This window comes from Petaurus breviceps, unplaced genomic scaffold, assembly GCF_028583685.1.
Source record: "Petaurus breviceps papuanus isolate PSGF00001 unplaced genomic scaffold, PetGlider_PUasm1.0 90696, whole genome shotgun sequence".
Lineage (NCBI taxonomy): Eukaryota > Metazoa > Chordata > Mammalia > Diprotodontia > Petauridae > Petaurus > Petaurus breviceps.
The window spans coordinates 1,313,262-1,334,477 of NW_027187314.1; the positions used below are offsets into that span (position 1 = coordinate 1,313,262).

The window sequence follows — 21,216 nt, forward strand, 5'->3', positions numbered from 1 at the left end:
TGCTTGTTTAATTTTATAGTCATCTATAAATACTTGGATGACATTACTAGTATTAATACTGTTAAAACTTCTTATCTTTGTGTTTCCAGAATAATTTTTCCTATGAATATATTCTCTGATTGCCTGTGGTCGTTGGTTTCTCTAGAACATTTTTCCAAATATTATTTGAATGTTTTGCATAACTTCATATTTATAATGGGTATCATGTTTTTCCTTCTCAATGGATGGTAGAGGGGAGGGAGAGAATTTGAAACTGAAAATAAAACTTTTTTTTGCCTTTTTATTTTTTGGAGGGGGGAAGGCAGGGCAATTGGTTAAGTGACTTGCCCATGGTCACATGACTAGTAAGTGTTAAGTGTCTGAGGCTGGATTTGAACTCAGGTCCTCCCGACTCCAGGGCCAGTGCTCTATTCACTGTGGCACTCAGCTGCCCCAAAACTTTTTTTTATATAAAAAAAAATTTCATTTGTGATGGGTCAAAAAGTGATCAATGTGTTGTAAGTTTGTATTCTCCCGACTTCCTCCCAAAAGTAGAAATAAATCACACACTTATTGCTTTAATGTAATTTAATATGAGAAAACTTTGAAGTCAGTACTATTCCCTGTGGAAATTTTTTAAAGAAGTAATCTATCATTTGAAATAGGCTTGTATGCCTGCAAGTTGTTCATTTTTGTTTTTATTTTTTTAAGGAGCTGATGCTACACACATGGATGGTGATCAGATTGTTGTGGAAGTACAAGAAACTGTTTTTGTTTCAGATGTGGTGGATTCAGACATAACTGTGCATAACTTTGTCCCTGATGACCCAGACTCTGTAGTAATCCAAGATGTTATTGAGGACGTTGTTATAGAGGATGTTCAGTGCCCAGATATCATGGAAGAAGCAGATGTTTCTGAAACAGTCATTATTCCGGAGCAAGTGCTGGACACAGATGTAACTGAAGAAGTCTCATTAGCACATTGCACTGTGCCTGATGATGTTTTAGCCTCTGATATAACTACAGCTACTATGTCCATACCAGAACACGTATTGACAAGTGACTCTATGCATGTACCTGATGTTGGACATGTGGAACATGTTGTTCATGACAATGTTGTAGAAGCAGAAATTGTCACAGATCCTCTGACAACTGATGTAGTTTCAGAAGAAGTATTGGTAGCAGACTGTGCCTCAGAAGCTGTTATAGATGCCAATGGAATTCCTGTGGAACAACAAGATGATGATAAAAGCAACTGTGAGGATTACCTTATGATTTCCTGTAAGTTTTGGGGTAAAGCTCTATTGTCAAAGATATATTTTGAAAGATGTCTTCTCTAAAACATATCAGGGATGATATTTACTTTACTTGAAACTTCTATAAAATTAAAGTAAATCTCATAAACCTACCTGTATTTGTGTTTCAGTTGGATCCTATTAAGTTAGAACCTTAAGAAAATTAAAGTACTTAAGGGACTGCTGATAGGTATTGTTGCTGTATGAAAATAGACTAAAAAAATTAGCACTTCACAGTTCAGAAAGATAGACATTGAAAGAGAATTTAATTGATTCCTTAAATCATGAAGGGTAGTTGAAGCTGGACCACCTAATCTTGATAAACTAGAACTAGGGGGCAATGCCTGAAATTTCAAATGGAGTAATTTAGGAGGAATAAAAGGAAATATATAATACAACAGATAAGAGATGAGTACAGAGAAAGTATAAGCATCTTCAAAAATGTTTGGACATATTGGTGACTGGATGAAACTATGATGTTTTGTTACTTTCCTATCTTTTCAGCTTGAAAGGCAAGCTATGCCCTTGAACAAAATGTTTGTTAGTCCTACTGTCAGAAACAGAATATAAGATTGGATGTATCACAATTCTGATCATTATCTGAAAATTTTAGTCATTTTAGAACGAATTTCCATGGCAAATGATTGCAAAAATTTGTTCTCCAAAGTCTTATATAACTTTTTTTTTAAAACACAGAGCACTGTTAAGTGATATAATGTATAGGAGGCCTGTAATATTTAAGGGGTATATATTCAGTATAATTTTGCAAACATTTATTGCTTTTATTCTCTGCAAGATGTTAGATGCTAAGGAAGATGCAAAGATTGATAAAGTATGGTCCCCACCTTTTGGAGCTTACAAGGGAGAGAAGACATAAAAATAATGATCATAACCCCCAAGAGTACACTCAGTTTATAAAAGATACAAATACAGTCCTAGGAGAGTTCTAAGCACAAAGTCATATGCAACTGGGGAGGATTAGGAAAAGTTTTGTGGAGGAAGGAGGGGTGATTTGAGCTAGTCCTTCTTGGAAGGATAGAATTTCAATGGGCAGAGGTAAAGGGGGGGGGGAGTAGAAATCCCAAGAAGGGTAGGGTGTGAGCATAGGAATAGAAACAGGAGAGTGACAGACATATTCTGGTAACAATGATTAGTCCAGTTTAGTTGAACATAGAATAAATGAAGGAGAGAAATAGGGAATAAGGCTAGAAGGATGTGTTGGAACCAGGACTTCGAATAACCAGAGGTTGTATTCTTTTTGGCCAGCAGTTAGAGAATCTCGGAAGGATTTTGAGCAACATAGTGCCATGAACAGATCTGTATTTGGGAGATTAAATTGGTAACTAGTATACAAAATGGATTTGATAGGGAGAGGGACCAGAGTCTGGGAGATCAAAGGACCCTAAGAAGATAGCAAATACTATAATCAAGATAATAAAGAGTAACTAAGATATGACGTGTGGTAGCCCAGTTGGGAAAGGAGTTCCTCTAGTGTTTTTGGTCCATTCTGGATGCCTATCCTTCCTCATCTAAAAGAAAAAAAAAACAAATCAAGTTTTCCTGGGAGTACAATATTTGGAATTAGCTTTTTAAAAATAGCATATAGCCTAACACTACCTGCCCCCCATCTTTCATATCTTTTTAAGGGGCTCATGAAAAACAGTCTTTCCTTGTGTGGGGGAGGAGGAAGGGCTGACACAGTAAATCATTTGTTTCGTACTTTATCATGTAATTCGTTCTTTTCTATTAATATTTTTATTTAGCTTTCTTTTAGGCCCTGGGTCCAATTTAAAGAAGCCCTCTTACCCCCTTTTCTGAGTAAATAAATCTTAAATTTGGATCTTTTTTGCTTTAAAAAAAATCCAACTAGTCTAAAATCTTCAGAATGAAAGTTTCTATAATCTAGCTCTCAGTAATGATAATAAATAGTTAATATTTGTACAGCACTTTATAACTTTTGCAAATGTTTTGCACGTATTATCTCATTTGATCCTCAGGATAACCTGAGATAAATGCTATTATCCCCATTCTACAGATGAAGAATTGGGTTGAGGAGGTTACATTATTTCCCTAGGGTTACACAGCTAATAAGTATCTGAGGAGGGAATTGAACCCAAGTCTTACTGACTCCCTTTCCATTCTCTTTTTACTATACCACACTGCCTTCCTTCCATATACTATATTTTAGTATCAGCAGTTTGAAAATAAAATTGCTTCCTTTGTAATTTGAACTGAAATTCCAACAAATACCGATGGCTTACTCCTATAAGATTTTGTGTTGGTGTCTAATTGTCCAATTGTCCCAAATACAAACTGGCATTGAAGGAGAAACACTTGTTCTTTACTGTTCAGTTCCACATTTCCTAAACATTAAGAAAAACCATTGAGATGGTTGCATTAATTTTTTTTTAACTTTGATTCTTTGATGGTGGTTTTTGAGTACCAGCTTTATTTTCTTTTTTTAATTAAATATTTATTAAGTACTTCTCACTTGCCAGGTAATGGGGACACAAAGACAAAAATGAAAGTGCCCTTGCTCTCAAGGAGCTTATATTCTATCAATGATTTGGGTGGTTTTGTAACTTGTCAGCAGTGTCTGACTACAAATTGAGTGTAGTACTTAAGGAAAACTATAATGGGGTATATGTAAAGGACTAAGACAGTTGTGAAAGTGGCTAAGGATTCTTGGATGGGAAGGTTAGCAGAAGTGCAAATTACCAACACTTTCCATGCAAAAAGTATGGTTTTATTTTCTCTTGTCTTTTGCAGTCCTTGCTTTTTTTCCTTACCGATTGCTATTTATATGTATTCTATAATTAACTTCTGTGTCCTCTCTGAATTCAACCAGTTGTGGTGCCATAGCTGGTGAAATAGCTAGTAGCTTCTAATTTTCCCGGTTACATGAAAAATTGAAAATGGTTAGGACTTTGTTGCCATGTGAGGGTGGGTATTATACTTGAAAAAGCTTCCAGAGGACACTGTTTCTTTTCTGGTTTTGTTGCTCACTTTGTTACTTGCTACCTTATGTATGGTGTACTGCATTAGTATTGTTAGTAATGATAAATACTTTTTGTATTTATTTGTAGATTGTAGAATTTTCCTGGTACAATCTGGTACCTCATACTTTAGCTCATTCTTTACGCTTATTTTCAGTCTATCAGTGCTAAACCAACTCTACAGAACTATCCATAATCCCTATATACACTTGAAAATTAGTATTCTGAAAACAGCAGTTTTAGGATTTGGATATTATTTTCCATAAACTACAGTATTCAAAGGATTTTCATGTCCTAACCCTAATTCTGAGCATTGAATATGGCTCAAGAATTTAACTAAAATTGGATATATGTTCAGTTCTAAAAATAAAATTAGCCAGAAATATCAAAACAATAGCTCTGTAAAGTAGAAAACAAATATACCCAACTCTACATTCTAATCTTAGTGTTTATTTAGACATAGTATTATAAATTTTGTCATTAATTTTCTTATTTCTTATTATCTTAATGTCTCATCATTATATCCCTACTTCTGTATAGTCTTTTTTTTTTTTTTTTAAGCAATTGGGGTTAAGTAACTTGCTCAAGGTTACACGGCCAGTTATTTTTGTGTGGGTGCCAAGTATCTGAGGCTGGAACCGATCCCGGGTCTCCTGACACCGGGGCCGGTGCTCTTACTCACTGCACCACCTGGCTGCCCCTCTATATAGTCTGCATTTAACAATTAGTATAGTATCTGATACATAGTAGGTGCTTAATAAATTTTGATTGAATAATTCATTCCTGAAGGCAAATTAAGTCAGATTAGCATATGCATTTACATAACATAAGCGTTCCTCTGTTGAGCATTTAGGCTCATGTGTGCGTGCATGCGTGCGTGCGTGTGTGTGTGTGTGTGTGTGTGTGTGTGTGTGTGTGTGTGTGTGTGTAGTGCAGATTCAAACATTTTTGCACAGTTTTTTCCTCTTATTTTCTTGGAATGTCATGCCCAAAGTGGCGTTACTGAGTCAAAGGATATGATTATTTTTATTACTCTTTTTTACCCATTGGCAGGATTGTCATCAACAGTGTAGAAGTCTATCTCTTTTCCTTCCACAACCTTATTAACATTGTTCTTTTTATTTCCATTTATTTTTGTTATTTTAGTGGATGTGATGGTACTTTTAATATGCTTGTTTTTAATTATTCCTGAGTGAGAACCATTCCCATAGTTACTTAGTATTTCTATTTCTTTTTATATGAGCATTATTTTGTCCTTTGGACTATATATTTTCGGGATCAAAATACCATCTATAATTTTAATTGTGAATATATACATATATTCCTATTTAAAGATTTTCTTTTGTTGTACAGAAATGTTTTATGTTCATGCAATATTAATTGTGCTTCTTTTTGCTGAATTACTTTTTGTTTTAATAGTCAAGAAGTTATCTCCCTTCAAAAGTGGAATATGTACATTATTACTCCATAAGTGATTTTTAAAATGTAAATTCTTAATCCAACTGTGTAGTTATATATTTCTTTTTGTTTATACTCAGTGTTTCCATTAGCATTTATGAAATAATTATTCCTTTCCTTATTGTTTTATTTTAGTTTGCCTTTAAACTCTAAAATAGGTTTGGATCTGTTTTTTGAGTTATTTTATTTTGGTTTCACTGGTTTACTTATCTTTAATCTATTGCCAAATAATTTTGACTAGTTGCTTTATAGTTTTTTTTGAAGGACAGTTTTCTAGACTACCTTTTAACATTTGCATATGTGTGTATAAATCTAGGATCTATTCCTTTATTGATGTAGTTACTTTTCTTATTGATGCAGATTACTGTCCCTTTCTACAATTTAGTGTGTAGTCTTCAGAAATTGTTGTATCCTGAGAAATTTTCTCACTTTGAAAGAAATATGTGGATGAACCTTTCCAAACTTGTCTGTCCTTGGATGATAGGCATAACCTTCATTCCCATGACCAGTATAATACTTAAAGACTTTTCAGCTGGGTACTTGCCCAGAGATTTGCTTATACATTGCTTTCAAGGACCTTTTTGTTGTTCAGTCATGTGTGATTCTTTGTGACCCTATTTGTAGTTTTTTTTTGGCAAAGATGGAGTGATTTGCCATTTCTTTCTTTACTTCATTTTTTAGATGAGGAAACTGAGGCATTGGGATTAAGTGACTTGCCCAGGATCACACAGCTAGTCTGAGGCTGGATTTGAACTCAGGTCTTGCTGATTACAGGTCTGACACTCTATCCACTTCTCTACCTAACTGTCCTTCAAGGACCTAGGTTTACCTCATTGCCATAAAAGGCGGAATCAGAATACTGTGATTCCCTTTTGGAAGATAATGTATAAATGTACACACATATGCTTTAGATGTTCCTGACAAATTATTTGAATAAAACTATCTTTACTTACTCTCTTACTTCTTGATGGGGCATGAGTGTCATTTTCATTATGACTGGCAGTAGCATCATGGAATAGGCATAGGGTTTTAATAGATTTCTTTAGTCATTCAGATTTGCTTAATAAATCCCAAGCCTCAATTCAGTAAACAGTACTGTGTACCTTTTCTGTGCAAAAGGTTATGATAGGTGCTATAAATGGATACAAAAAAAGAAAATGTTGATTAAAATAGCATATAAGCAAACTACAGCTTTAAATCTGTGGTCCTAACTAGTACTTTAATGTTTAACAATGTGCATGAACATGTGTTATTTCATTTGATTCTCACCAAATCTTTGAGGCGGGTGTGGAGCTGTTGCTGCTATTCTCATTTTACCAAAAAGAAACTTGAAATGTCAGAGATGTATGAAAACTGGGACTCAAATCCAGGTTTTCTGACATTAAGTGCAGCTTTCTTTGTTTTTATAAATTTAATCATTTATTTTATTTTGTGCAACAAATACTTAAACCAACAGTGCCCCCTACCCTCCTTTTACAAAGTACATTTCCTGAAATAGTTAAGCAGAATTACCTAATGGCAGGGTTATGACTAATGTTAATTGGTTGTTGATTATATTAACAAAAAGGAAAGGTGTTGTGCCTTAACATTAGTAGCTTGATCCTACCATGGCCATTGTATTTGAACTCAGGTTTGGATACCTCTTACTGTTCATTGACTTATATTGTTGCAGTTACATATATTGTTATTTTGGCTCTACTTTCTTCATGCTTTGCATTAATTCACATAAGGTCCAGGGCTCTTTCTACTTACTATGTAGTTTTTGTGTTCATCGTATATTCCTATAATTTGTCTCACAACCAAATTATTTTCCTTTGTTTTGCATTGCCACTAAATACTACCCATTTGGGATTAGTATTATTTTGTATTCAGTATAGTAATCCATGAACTGTTAACAAGAATCTTACCAGTGATAGACAGCGGTGCAGTGATAGAAATATGAGGTAGACCACATATCAGCAGTGTCCAGAAGCTTCATAACTGATTTTTTCTTATTGCACTACCTTGACTGATTCTCTTCACCAGGAAGTTTTATCTGTGCTTAAGATGAACTCTATCAATGCCACGGTAGTGTATATGGACACATACTTACACTGTCAGGTATTCTATATGAATGTTTTGTTTGAGGGTACATGTATCTTTTTTGGTTTCTGTGTTGTCAATATGTTCTTCATAAATTGATCAATAATTTTTAAGTTGCTTAAGAGGCTCTTTAACTTATGATTATCTTTTTATTATAAACCTAGATTTGAACATTTCAGTATATAAAGGACAGGAAAGATTGTGTATGAAACTGAACTTTTATCACTGTAGTTCTTTTAAACAATAGCAGAAAAAACCAAAACAAAACCCCCAAACCTGCCCAATTTTTGACCTCTTCAAAACTTCCCTCTGCTCACTTCTATGAGGTTTTTAAATATTTCTTTGATTTCTCTCTTTATTTTTCAGTCCTCTATAGTGTTTAGTATACAATGTTTGCTCATTAAATATTGAATAAATCTCATCCTCTAATTTCTGCAGAAATTGATCTTGTTTCTTCAACAAAAAGCTGCAAGGGATTGACAGATACATTTCTCTCTTTCCTGCAACTTCCTTAAGGGTCTTTTTTAAAAAAAAGAAAAGCTGTAGTGGTAGTATTTCATAATTCCTATTCTTATATTTCACTGGAATTACCCACTTAGGATTTTAGTTTGCTATTGAGTTGTCACAAAGCTCCTTAAATGAATCTTCATTTTTTAGGAGCAGCACGTTACATTTAAACAGGTTGTCACTTTATCACAGTAATATTGTGGAAAAGTTAGGAGTAGATGAAGTGATGCTCAGTTTATGCACAATTCCTTTACACAGCTGTAGGAATTTAAGTGTTTTAAGATATCTGTTCATGTTTAGAGCTACAGTTATAACCATCATATCATTTTATTGCATGGAACCATAAGATTTAGTACTAGAAGGAACTTTAGAGATATTCTAACTCATTCACCTGATTTTACTGATAAGGGAACCAATGAGTAGACAGTGTAAAGTGGCCTTGCAAACAGTTACACATTTGTAGAGTCATTTGTAGTGCTAGAGCTAAGATTTGAACCCAGGTACTTTAACTAAATCCAGTCCTCTTTCTGCTGTACCACACTGTCTTTCAGTAGGTTGTGGACTAATGCATAGAATTTTCATTTTTGTCCTGCTTTTCAGTTCTTGAAGGTTACTTACTTGTCTTTATAGTCAATATTATTGCCACAAGTGTCAAAACCATCCTTTACCCCAAGTGCTTTTTTTTACAGGCTGTCTTTAACATCTTACTAAGTCTTAGTACCAAAAGTGAGAAAATAATTTCTTAGACTTCTAATTTTCTCTGACTTTACTTTGACTATCAGAAAAATTTAAATTTTTTTCACAAATCCTTAGGAAGCGCCTTCAGTCTTCATCACACTTGTTTTGGTGCTGCCTCTTGCAGTCTGCATTAGCTTCCTTGAAAAGTTCCATGCGTCTTATAATTATTCAGATTCATTGTTTCTTAAAGTGCAATAATTTTTCACTGCATTTGTGTTTGCTTAGTGATTGCCCAGTTGACATTCCATCTGTTTGGGTGATTTTACCTCTGTTTATTTTAGTAGCAGAAAAAAAGAGAATTACTAAAAAGGAAAGTAAACATTTCCAAATAAAATGTACCAATTATCCAACCAGTACCATAAAGACTTGTTTATTGCTCTTCTCATTTCCCTTTTCATTATTCTTTGTGTGTTTTCTATTTTTCTCTTTCCTTCATGCCTTCTTAATTTTTTTGTACACTTATTTTCATAGCTGATTGAATAGAGTAGCAGAGGTTTTTATACAGAGGCACAAAATCTGCTCCCATGTCCCTTTTTATAATAAACAGTAGCTGGTTCCTGACTGCTTCTTGTCCTTGATGCTATCCCTACCCTAGTTTCTATGGAAACAGCCGAGCAGAGGAGTGACAACTGGAGGTTTTCTGAATAGGTGAGTAGGTTTTCCATTCTGCTTACTAGTGGCAGTGGTATCATTTCTCATCGTGAGTCAGCTATTTTCCAAGTTATCTAGGGAAGAATGTCATGAGTAAATTGCTATTTAATAAAATATTCTGGGATTATGAAAAATCTTTTTTATGATTATAGTTTCATGCTAATTTTGATTTTAAAAAAATCCAGTATTTTGTAATAATGGTTAACTCTTGGCTTTAGTTTCAAAGTAGGACGTTCTAGATTAAGTAATAAGAAGCAGGTGCTCACTTGTTTGCATTTTTAAATGTGTAATCTTTGATTAAGGTGCTGTTGGCATTTATTGCTAAAATACACTTTCACAATTACCCCTGAGCCTCAAAAAAATGTTATGGACTTGGAAAAAATCTAAAAAAGAGCATCTTAAATGATAGAGATGAAGGGCTTACTGTATGAAGACAACTTAAAACAATAAAATTTTAGCCTAGATAGATGAAGGCTAAGCATAGATATGATTTGAAGTCTATAAAATCATAAAAGGTATTGGTAAAGTCAGCAATGATTTTATTCACCAAATCTGGTAATAAAAGAATAAAGAGTGACTCTTTGAAGGTCAGTCAATCATTCAATAAATATTTATTATGTACCTACTATGTGCCAGGCACTGTGTTAAGTGCCAAGGATAGAAAAAGAGGCAAAAGGTAGTCTCAGCTCTCAAGTGGCTTACTATCTAAGGAAGCTCATTAAAGAAGTCATGCAGGCTTTAAAATATCTATATTGAGTTACTGGGGGAAACTAGTATGTATTAAGGTTTTGACCCTCACCTTTAAAGATGATAGTAAGGAAGATAGGTAGAAACAAAGACTGAACTTGAATAGTTTTTAGGACTGACCCAGTGTAATATTTCTTTTTCCTCTAGGCTAGTGATGCCCCATTTCTAAAATAATACAAAATATGTTTTTAAAGTAATTGTCAGTCTTAAAATGAGCAGACTTTTTTTTTTCATTTGAGCTTCACCCTTATTGTGACCATTTTAGATCTCTTTTAGTCCTGGGAATCCTGGTATTTGTATTAAAACTTTTTGGTAGGCTCATGGTGAATGTAAGTATGATTATGACAAGGCTGAGACAATTAGATGATAACCTAAGATTATAACTGTACTGGCTCCAAACAGTGTTCATACTGTCTGTATAGGTAAATTGAATGATAACTAAATCATTAAGTTGGTTTGGTTTCAATTTATGAAGCCTAAGTTAGTGTTTGTTAATTTGTAAGCCAATTAATGTATTTAAGGAAGATTTTAGGTAATTTTGCATTCTTTGATTCACTTAGGTCAACTGAATTTTGTCCCATTTTATTTGTTAAGCAGTTCTATACAAAAAGCAAATTCCTTTTAATGTTGTCAGGGTCCTCTTTAGGAAAAATTCAGCATATATCTTGTGCTTGATTATTTAAAAGCATATCTGTAGGATAAGTTTTTCTTTTTAAAAAAATACTTTACCATCAAACTATTCCTTTGAGTTAAAAAAAAAATACTTTACCATAAAACTATTCCTTTAAGTTGAGTTAGTGATAGTCATACAGATAGGTTTAAAAAACTGAGTATGTTTAAACATGATGTGCAAAAAATCTTAGTGAAGTTTTAAGTTATTAGAACTTGAAACTGCACTGGGATTTTTGGTACACATCATAGAAACACCAGCAACACCCTTTCAAAAAAAAAAAAAAAAGAAGAAAGAATAGACTTCAGGCCAAAGAGTAGAGAAAAATTGAAGTAAATCTTGAAAGTTTCTATATCAAGTTTAGAGAGAAAACTTTAGTATTTATGAATTAAGCCAGTTCATTCCCATGGCTCCCCAGTTCTCCATATTTCTGAATCATAAAGTCACAGATTTGGAAGAGACTTCAAAGGTCCTTTATTTTAATCCAATGCTTCCATTGTTGAGGAATCTCTTAAGTTTTTAAGAATAATTAAGAAATTGAAAATTTTAAGTTAGATGATTTTCATTGTTACTTAGCTGTAATAGAAGCTGTCCCAAATTACCTTCCTTGGTATTCTTTTCATTCTTGTTTTTCTGTGATTTTTTTTTTTTTTTACGCAATTGGGGTTAAGTAACTTGCTCAAGGTTACATGGCCAGGTGTTTCTGCGTGAGTGCTAAGTGTCTGAGCCCGGGATTCGATCTCCAGGTCTTCTCAACACTGGAGCCGATGCTCTTACTCGCTGTGCTACCTGGCTGCCCCTTTTTCTGTGATTTTATCCATAAAATGTACAATTTTCTAAAATATGCCTGCCATATAAGAAGGGGAAAATTTGTAGCAATTATTTATCATAACATATGTAAGTCTTGGACTTTTTTCCTTGTTGCCTTGAGTGGCATTCATATTACTTTAATTAAATGTGCCACTTGTTGAACAGTAATTTTATTCTCTTTATTTCTCTAGCATTTAGAGATTTCAGGTCCTTAGAAGTCAGAGACTGATCTGAAGAAAGGACTTTGAGTGGGGAAAAAGGGAATTAGGAGCTATAGGCCTACCTAGGTGGAGCTCTAGTCTCTGTCATCCTTTGAAACTCTATAACCCTAGAGAAAGCTTAGTAATTTTGATGATTTCATGTTTGTGTAGTCTCCTTAGAGAATACTTTATCATCATTCTTTCTTACCATGACAGTCATCAATATGCATTATGGATTAATGATTTCTACTATGAATCAAATCAGCACACTGTCTTAAATCGAAAACTGTACAATGGCATATCTTCCCTAACGGAACTACAAACTCTTTATGTAGTTAAAAGGCCATCATTGCCTTTGCCTTTTATTTAATGGGAAAGTTCATTTGTATATAGTAGCCGCTCAAATATTTTTGAATGATTAAAAGCTACATTGGTATGTTATTGCTAAATTCTGGCAATAAGCACATCATTATTGAGCAATAAGTAGCGTTAGCATATACAAGTTTGATAAATTATTCTTATAGTAAACCTTTGCTAATTGGCTTACATCTTTTAACTATATATTATTGTGAAGATTTTACTGTAACAAAAAAACAAAAACAAATGTCAACAAATGAAGAATGGAGTCTTATTTTTGGAGGATACAAAGACATATGTACCATCTACCTCCTTAGCCAAAATGTTTTTGCAGTTTTAGGAGGATAATTTGTTGAGCCTACCCCAGCCTGCTTATATATGTTGAATTATGTTAGACTTACTCTCTATTCTTAAACAAGTTGTTTCAGTCTACTTCTAGAGCAGAGGCTAAAATTAGGATTAAACAATAAGAGAAGAATTGCCTTAGTCTGGCTTATGGTACATCAAGTTTAGTGGTTTATCTCTTGGTAAACCAAAAAATAGTTTGTGGAAAGGCCTGTTTTATTCTTCTGCCTCATTATTAAAAGGTTAGTGACAGGCCACTTAAATTTATCATTTTTCTTTATGACCAGTTATGAATCTGTTTTCTGTGAATCTGAAAGGACATTTTTGAAGCTATTTCTATATTAAGCCTGTTCCATATCTTGAAACAACTAGATTCATGTGCTTTATGCCTATTATGGAAAATAATATGTTTTATTACATCAACTCACTTAACAAATATTTGTTAATTGCTATATGTACAAAGTGCTATGTGGGGCAAAGGAGAGATAGAAAAGTTTTATTATGACTTGGTTTTTGCTCTATAAGAAGTTTGGGATAGTGGAGAAAGAGAAATATACAAATTATGGTAACTACAAAACAAGATTATGTGGTCTATGTACTGGAAAGTAAGAAAAAGATGCAGTCAGGTCTGATTTTTATTGGAAAAGTTGTCACTGGCAGAATCAAAGTTTCACAGAGGAGGTGATACTTGAGTTGGGATTTAAAGGATGGGTAGGAATCCAACAGGCAGAAGTGGGCTTGGAGATGGTGGTGGTAAAAAAAGAGGTATTCCAGTCACAGGAAAGAATGTGAGCAAAGAAAGAGGTTTGGACCATGCAGGGAATGTCCAGCGGGCAGATAATCCATTGTGACTAGAATATACAGCCTTGAATAGACATCAGAGTCAGGGCCACATGATGACAGCCATAGCCTTTAGACTTTTTTTCATCTGATCTCAATTTTAGGATCCTTTCTCTTCTCCTTTCTAAACATTTATTTCCTTATCTGTAAAATGAGGGAGCTAAATGGACATCAGATGTCCTTTTCCAGCTCTGCTATAATCCTGAATTGCTTACATTTTTATAGTTTACACATTTCAAGAAATGTTAACATCATTTACAAAGTACTTTTTCTAAAACAGCTCTGTGATGGACATAGTATAAATATTACCTATTATAGATGATATGATTTTGAGAGGTGTTAAGTGTCTTGACCACAGACAGCTAGAAAGTATCAGATCCAGAACTCAGACCCTCAAGTCTTCTGATTCTTCAGTAGAGTGATTTATCTCCTACACCAGGCCTTATAAGGGGTTAGAATTTCTTTCCAAAGGCTACAGGGAACCACTGGAGACTTTTCTTAGTACATGAGTGACATGATCATGAACTCTACATAATAAAAGATGGACTTAGAAGGGGAGGAGAATTGACAAGTAATCTGTTAGGCTTTTAGAGGTCATAAGAGCAAGTACTGAGGTAGTGTCAGTGAGGATGGAGAAGACACAGATGGAAATTTTGTATAGAGTATAATTGGCAGGACTTGGGAACTGATTATATATATGAGAAGTGGTGAAGATGGATGAGTTCCAAGGGTTTGAATATGGAAGTGTAGATAAAAATAGCAGTGCTAAATAGAAATAATAAACTCACCACCTCCATGAAGACTTCTCTGGACTTCCCCAATTGTTGGTACTCTCTCTTTCCTCAGTCTTCCTTGTATTTTACCAGTTTGTGTACAAGATATTCAACCCCAAAATTCTAGTAGAATGTAAGCTCCTTGAGAATAATTTTAGTTTTTATATCCCTAATACCTTAGCACAGTGCTTTTGGGGTATCAAAAAAAATTAGCTAAATTAAAGTAAAAAAAAAAAAGAGAATGTTTATGGCCTTGTTTAGGGTGCCAGTAGGGCTTTTAAACAGAGATGGCATATAAGCTGTTGGCAGTGTTGTTCTAGAGCTAAGAAATCTGAGTTCTCAAGAGAGAATTGGGAATTACTTCATTATGGGTGGTAGTTGAAGTGATCGTAGTGAAGATAATTTCCAAATAAGAAAGAAGTGAAGACCAAAAGATCAGAGGCTTCCTTTTTTGTCCTTTAGATTGACCTTTTTAAGCTGGATGATGTACCTCCTAATTCTAGGAAACTGGAATTTGACAAGTGTTGAATTCATTTTTGCCACATTAATTATAGCTATTTTAATAGTGTGTTAAGGTTTACAAACGTTTTGCATATATTATCTTATTTAATCCTCAAGACAACCATGCTATTATTATTTCCCATTTTATAATTATTATTTCCTATTTTATAGATGAAGAAACTGAAACTAAGCAAGATTACATGATTTTCCCAGGGCCAAATATCTAGTTATGTCCAAGCAAGGATTTGCACTCAAACTTTCCTGCCTCTAAACCTAGCACTCTTGTCATATTACCCAGATGTTTCTTTTATATCAATAATATGTATTAATATGAAATATATAGTATATGCTATATATTAATATAATATGTTATATTAATAATATGTTCATTATTTTATTGTCTCCAGTAATAATCTAGGTCAATTTTGTCTTTCCAGAGTGAAGAATCCTAATTTTTAATCGTGTTCTCATAAGAACTTCCCTGTCCCCAAACCATCTTTTTCATCATTTCAGTTATCTTTCTTGTACCACATCAACTTTTTCAAATTCTGTATTTTGAGTAATTATTCAAGTATGGGTCATTATGAATTTGAACAAAATGTTGCATATTTATTTGTTTTGTTTTCAGTGCCTCTCCTAATGATGCCTGTGATTAAGTCTTTCAGCTTTTTTATCTGTTGGCTTGACTCTTTCACTACTCAGAAGAGTGCATAACTAGACTTTGTTCAGTCTTTCAGATTATTTATAAAAAATGTTGAATTAGGTTTCTACCAATCCCTAGGAGACCTCACTGTTAACGTTTCTCCTTTCAAAGATATGCCCATTTAACTCTTTTGTTTTCTCATCTCTAAACCAGTTCCTTGTTAAGTGACAGAACAAAACAGTCCCATGGTATTTTTTTTCCTCTAAGCCTTTGGTATGGAACCTTGTCAAAAATACACTGTAAAGATCTAAGTAACTAACCTAGGGCTGGAAGACTTTAGAGGTCATCTGTTCCAAGTGTCTTATTCTACAGTTAAGCACAGCAGGGCCCATGATGACTTGCCACACAAAGGGGAAATGTCAGAGGAGAAATTCGAACTCATATCGTCTTATGCCCAGGCCAGTATTCTTACTGTTATAACCACACTACCCTTCTCCCTTTTTATTTTATCTCTTTATGAAGGCTTACTGACAAAATTTCCCCAATAGAATCCATATAGATAATTTATTTTCCTTTACTTTTTAAAAAAAATTACTTTTTCCTGCTTTGTTATGCTTTGGAAGGAAACTTGAAGAACAAGGTTAAGTGAGTTTTTCCCATTATCTTACATGTAGTAGTAGTGAGTGGGCAGCTAAGTGGCAGAGTGGAGGGAGTACTGAGCCTGAAGTCAGGAGTACTCATCTGACCCCAGCTACTATTTAGCTGTTTGACCTTGGGCAAGTCACTTAACCCTGTTTGCCTTAGTTTCTTCAACTGTAAAATGAGCGGGAGAAGGAAATGACAAACAAACTTTGCCAAGAAAATCCCAAATGGGATTCTGAAGAGTCAGACATGACTGAAAAATGAATTAACAACAAAAAATCACAGAGCTAGGATTTGAGCCCACATTATCCATCTTGATACTTGAGTTTTCTGGCCGCCTACAAAAGTTATTCTCCCATGATCATTCTGGATTCTCAAGGGCTATGCTATAATAGTGGAAGCTCTGGCAGTTACTGAGATACTGTAAAGTCTTTCAGTGTGGGCCTGGTAATGGACTGTATATTTTCTTTTATAAGAACAGCGTTTATAAGTTTAGAGAGATTTGTCTCCATGTTAGCCACTGGGCAATGAATTTTTTTTTTTTTGGTCGTAGCAGTTTTCACATACTATATATGACATTTTCAGAAGGGTTATAATTTGAGTGATTGAAGGGAATACCCACACCAACAAATTATGGATTCTTGAAGTATTATGCAGACATTCGTAACTGTGCTGTCAATTTGTTTATTCATTGTAACAATTTCAATTCTCAATTACCTAGTTTGCCTCTTAGAACTGTGTGTTTTGAAAAGATACCTATTTTTATTCATAGTTAAGCTGAGAAAAATGTCTTCAGTTATCTAACCATATCTCTTTATATCTTGATTATTTTATTTTGTGTCATAGCTCCTTTTTGTTCATTTGTGGCACTGTTTTCTTTTTCCTTCTGTAATCTTAATTGCTATTTGTATTCTTGACTCTAATCTCAGATTGTTTCTTTAAAATTTTGGAAGAATTTTAGAGTAAATCTCTTTTGGGATCCTATTATTTTAAATAGAAAAGGTACAATAATTAATTTGAAAATTTTTTTAAGCATTACATTGATCAGGAGAGATACTCAAGTGTAGCTATATATCTCTTTGAAAAGCATTGTTGCCACTGGGCGATCGTTATTATGTCTGTCAGCTATTAAATTAGAGTAGGTTTCTTGGAACAGATTAGTTTCCTAGGAGATTTCATCAGTGTTAATATTCAGAATTCATTTTTTCAGGCTTTCCTTCTTGGTTTTCTTTAATTTCCATGGAAAAATTAACCTGATTATTAAAACAAGGGCTTTTCTTTTTGACTGGAAGTATTACATTGACTAGCCAATTATTTCTTTAACAGTTTGTATAAACAAAGAACTAAATTTGTTTCCTTAGTTGCTTTGTAAAGTCATCTATTAATTTAATTTCCTTTCTGGTATTAGGTAGAGCTGGTAGGAAAGACATCACTGCTATTCAGGTAACTCCTTCCTATTTTTGTCAGAGGTGAATTAATACTTTGAAATACCCTTATCAGGGGCTAAGGCCTCCTGTTTTATCTCTTGCATTAGAAGCAGGTTCCTAATCCTGGATAAAACATGACATCATCAGATGTTGAAGGTTTTGCTGCTATGATCATTTGCACTAGCAGCTTCTGATGCTTTCTGAAGAAAAAAAGAGACCAGTACCATTTCTTAGCTACTTACCATTGCCTACAAGTAGAATACAAATTTAAGCACTTCGCTTGGAAATTTGATCAACAACCAAACCTTTAAAGGTGACATGCATACCGTGTTTCCCCGATAATAAGACACTGTCTTATTAAATTTTTTGGACAGAAAAACACCAGAGGGCTTATTTTCAGGGGAGGGCTTATTTTAATGAACATTGACAGCAATTTTAATAAACAGGTAAATGTGAACAAAAAAATGTACCTTTATTCAATAAGCAAATCACTGGGGAAGAACAAGATGACGCGCTCACTGCTGCAGCTCTGATTGGATGCAGCTTGGAGCGCGGCGTGCGTTTCATGGGGGGGGTGGTGCATACAAAGGGTACTGTAATGTAGCGTGTAGCGCAGGGGATCACCTTCACTACAGTAGCAATCTCAATAGGGCTTACTTTCGGGGGAGGGCTTATTTTAGAGGAATCTTACACAGTAAGGGGAGGGCTTATTTTCGGGATAGGTCTTATTATCGGGGAAACACGGTAGTTCCAGGACTGAAGGGACCCTGGCATGTTTCAGAGGCACTAGTTTTCTCTCCCTTCATCTCATGCTCCAAAGTAATGCTAAAACTGATGGGATACTAGCAGCCATATGGTGCCCTCAGTTATATACTCTGAAAGCCATTCTTAGTTTTGTAGTAGAATTACTCACAGGTACATACATCCTCAGCAATCTCTCCCAACAGTGTCAGCCAACTTCTAGCATACTTCAACCTGAATAAACACTGCTTTTGATCAGCCTAATTCCCCAATTAACACAGCTACTCACACAACTCTAAAGTTCATCTGGGGGCGGCTAGGTGTGGCAGTGAATAGAGCACCAGCCCTGGAGTCAGGAGGACTTTTTAAGTCTGGCCTCAGACACTTAACACTTACTAGCCGTGTGGCTTTGGGCGGGTCACTTAACCCCAGTTGCCCTGCTCTCTCCCTTCCATGAAAAGCAAAAAATGAAATAAATTAAAGGTTGATCTGATTTTTTCTCATCCCTGTAGGTAGTAGTAGGTACATGTCTGCATTTGGGAATACTTCAGATATTTATGCTATGGTCTAATCTAGGAAATTTTCAAGTCTGGTGACAAGATTGTAGAATAGATTTTAACCACTGTTGAATTCCATTTTAAAGTGACTTCTGTGAACCACATGTCAGAAAGCTGCCAAGGTTAATTAGGTTTGGACTGGAGGTTCTTGTTAATTTCTATGAAGTATATTGCTAATTTCTAAACTAATACTAACATACTTAGCAAAATACTGTACCATTTTCTGTTGTTTCAGATTTCAAATCTGGGTCATATATTTAATTTTCTGTCTGAATTTCTGAATGGTTCTCTTATTTCAAGCTTCATTCGTGAAGGTTTGTAGATGTATAGCTATCAATAGACATGGTCATTATTATTTTCAGATGGAATGACTTCTAAATTTTATCCTATGTTGTTCAAATAATACTTTAAAATATTTTTTATGGTCCCCAACGGGTGGTACTTTGTCTTAAGGAGAAACTTGTTAACCTATTTTCTTCTCTCCGTGTGGTATAAAATAGCTTATACTCTAGATATAGGCAATAACTATTGTATTCATTTAATGGACATTTGTCAAATTGAATAGTTCTAAAATTCTTGGATTTTTTTTTTTAGAAAACCATTTTATTGTTTTCTGGGCCTTGATTATTAAAACTTAGGTTTCATAGATAAATGTAGAAGAAAAGATGGATTCTTTCATTTCCATTTAAATATGTTCTGCCATTCTCACAAGTACATATATTTTGAGATTTGGACATGCAACCACTGTTGTATTTAGTGCATCTATTGTTAAAATGCTGCCTTTTTTTCTTCTTTACTGAAACTTCACAAAATCATTAATAACCATATTCTACAGAAAAGGTGGTAATAAATGACGTTCTAAAGCAAAATAACCATGTTATTTTAAATGCCTCTGGCTGCTTTTTAAAAAAAATAGAAAATGTTTGCTGTTTTGTTTTTAATCCAGTCATTTTTTTAATCTCTTTCCTCTCAGCCTCATTGAACCCGTCCTTCCTTTTCTAACAAAGAACATCCTACCTAGCAACTGGGTGTGACAGTCTCTGCCTCTCCTAGGGAAAGAAAGAAAATGATATTTTTGTACCAGTTGTCTAGGATTATTTATTACAGTTCGCTTAAGTTGAACTTTTTTTTAGCGTTATAATTTACATTATTATAATATTGTTTAGTATTCTCTTGCTCTTTTTTTCTTCAGTATGTATCACTTCAAGTTTTACCATGTTTCCATTTATATGCCACTTTTTTAAGTCATCCCCCAAATGATGAGTCTCATTTTAGTTCTGATATTTTTGTTATCACAAAGAGTACAGCTATGAATATTTTGTTGTATATAACATTGACCTGCTTGTGATATATATACCATAGTGTTCAGTAGGCCAAAAGTCAATTGTTTAGTTAATGACTTTTCTCAAATAATTCCAAATTGCTTCCCAGAATGGTTGAACCAGTTCAAATCTACCAGCAGTATATTAGTGTGTCTGTCTTCCTATAGCCCTTTCAACATCCACTATTCCTGGTCTTTATTTTCTTGGTCATTTTGAGGGGTGTGAAGTAAAACTCAGTTATTTTTGTGTTTCTTGTATTTTACGTAATTTGTGATTTGAAGCAAATCTTCTGTATGGTTGTTGATAGTTTGCATTTCTTCATTTGAACTTGTTCATAATCACTGGCCACATTTATTGGAGAATGGCACTTGATCTTGTGTATTTATATCAATTCTTTGTACATCTCTTTGTGTCATCCCTTTATGTGACTTTTCACAGGTATCTAATGCAGAGATTCCCCCTCTACTCCCACTTAACATCTCTTCTCTTCTAGCTGCATTGATTCTGTTAATGTAAAAAAGCTTTTAAGTCACATTTAATCAAAATTATCCTATTTTCACCTTTATGATCACTTCCATCTTTTGTTTGATTAAGAATATTCTGATAGCCATAGTAGCAAAAGGCTCTTTTGTCCTCTAATTTCTTTATTTATATAACCTTTTATGTTTAAGATAAATAATTCATTTGGAACATTTTGTGTTGTATGGGGTAAAATGCATTCTAAATCTAATTTCTGCCAAACCAATGCATTACTTTCTTCTCCCCAAATTGTCACTTCAAGAATTACATAAAGACAACTTGGTGAATTGGATGGAGCACTGGGTTTAGAACTAAGACAACCTGAATTCACCATGCCAGACATTTTGCTAGCTGTGTGACGCTGGGCAAATTATGAATCTCTCTCACCCAGTTTCCTCATCTGTAAAATGGGAGGG

The 21,216-nt window shown here is 34.2% G+C and overlaps 1 protein-coding gene across 5 annotated transcripts in view; it reads left to right on the forward strand.

Annotated features, from left to right (window-relative positions):
- The window catches only part of ZFX (zinc finger protein X-linked), a 63,879-nt gene that overhangs the window by 24,838 nt on the left and 17,825 nt on the right, over positions 1–21,216 (forward strand). For all 5 annotated transcript variants that reach the window (XM_069065634.1, XM_069065635.1, XM_069065633.1 and 2 more), the window contains one exon: positions 691–1,260. In XM_069065634.1, coding sequence (XP_068921735.1) covers positions 691–1,260 — 570 coding nt within the window. The remainder of the gene's footprint in view (positions 1–690; positions 1,261–21,216) is intronic.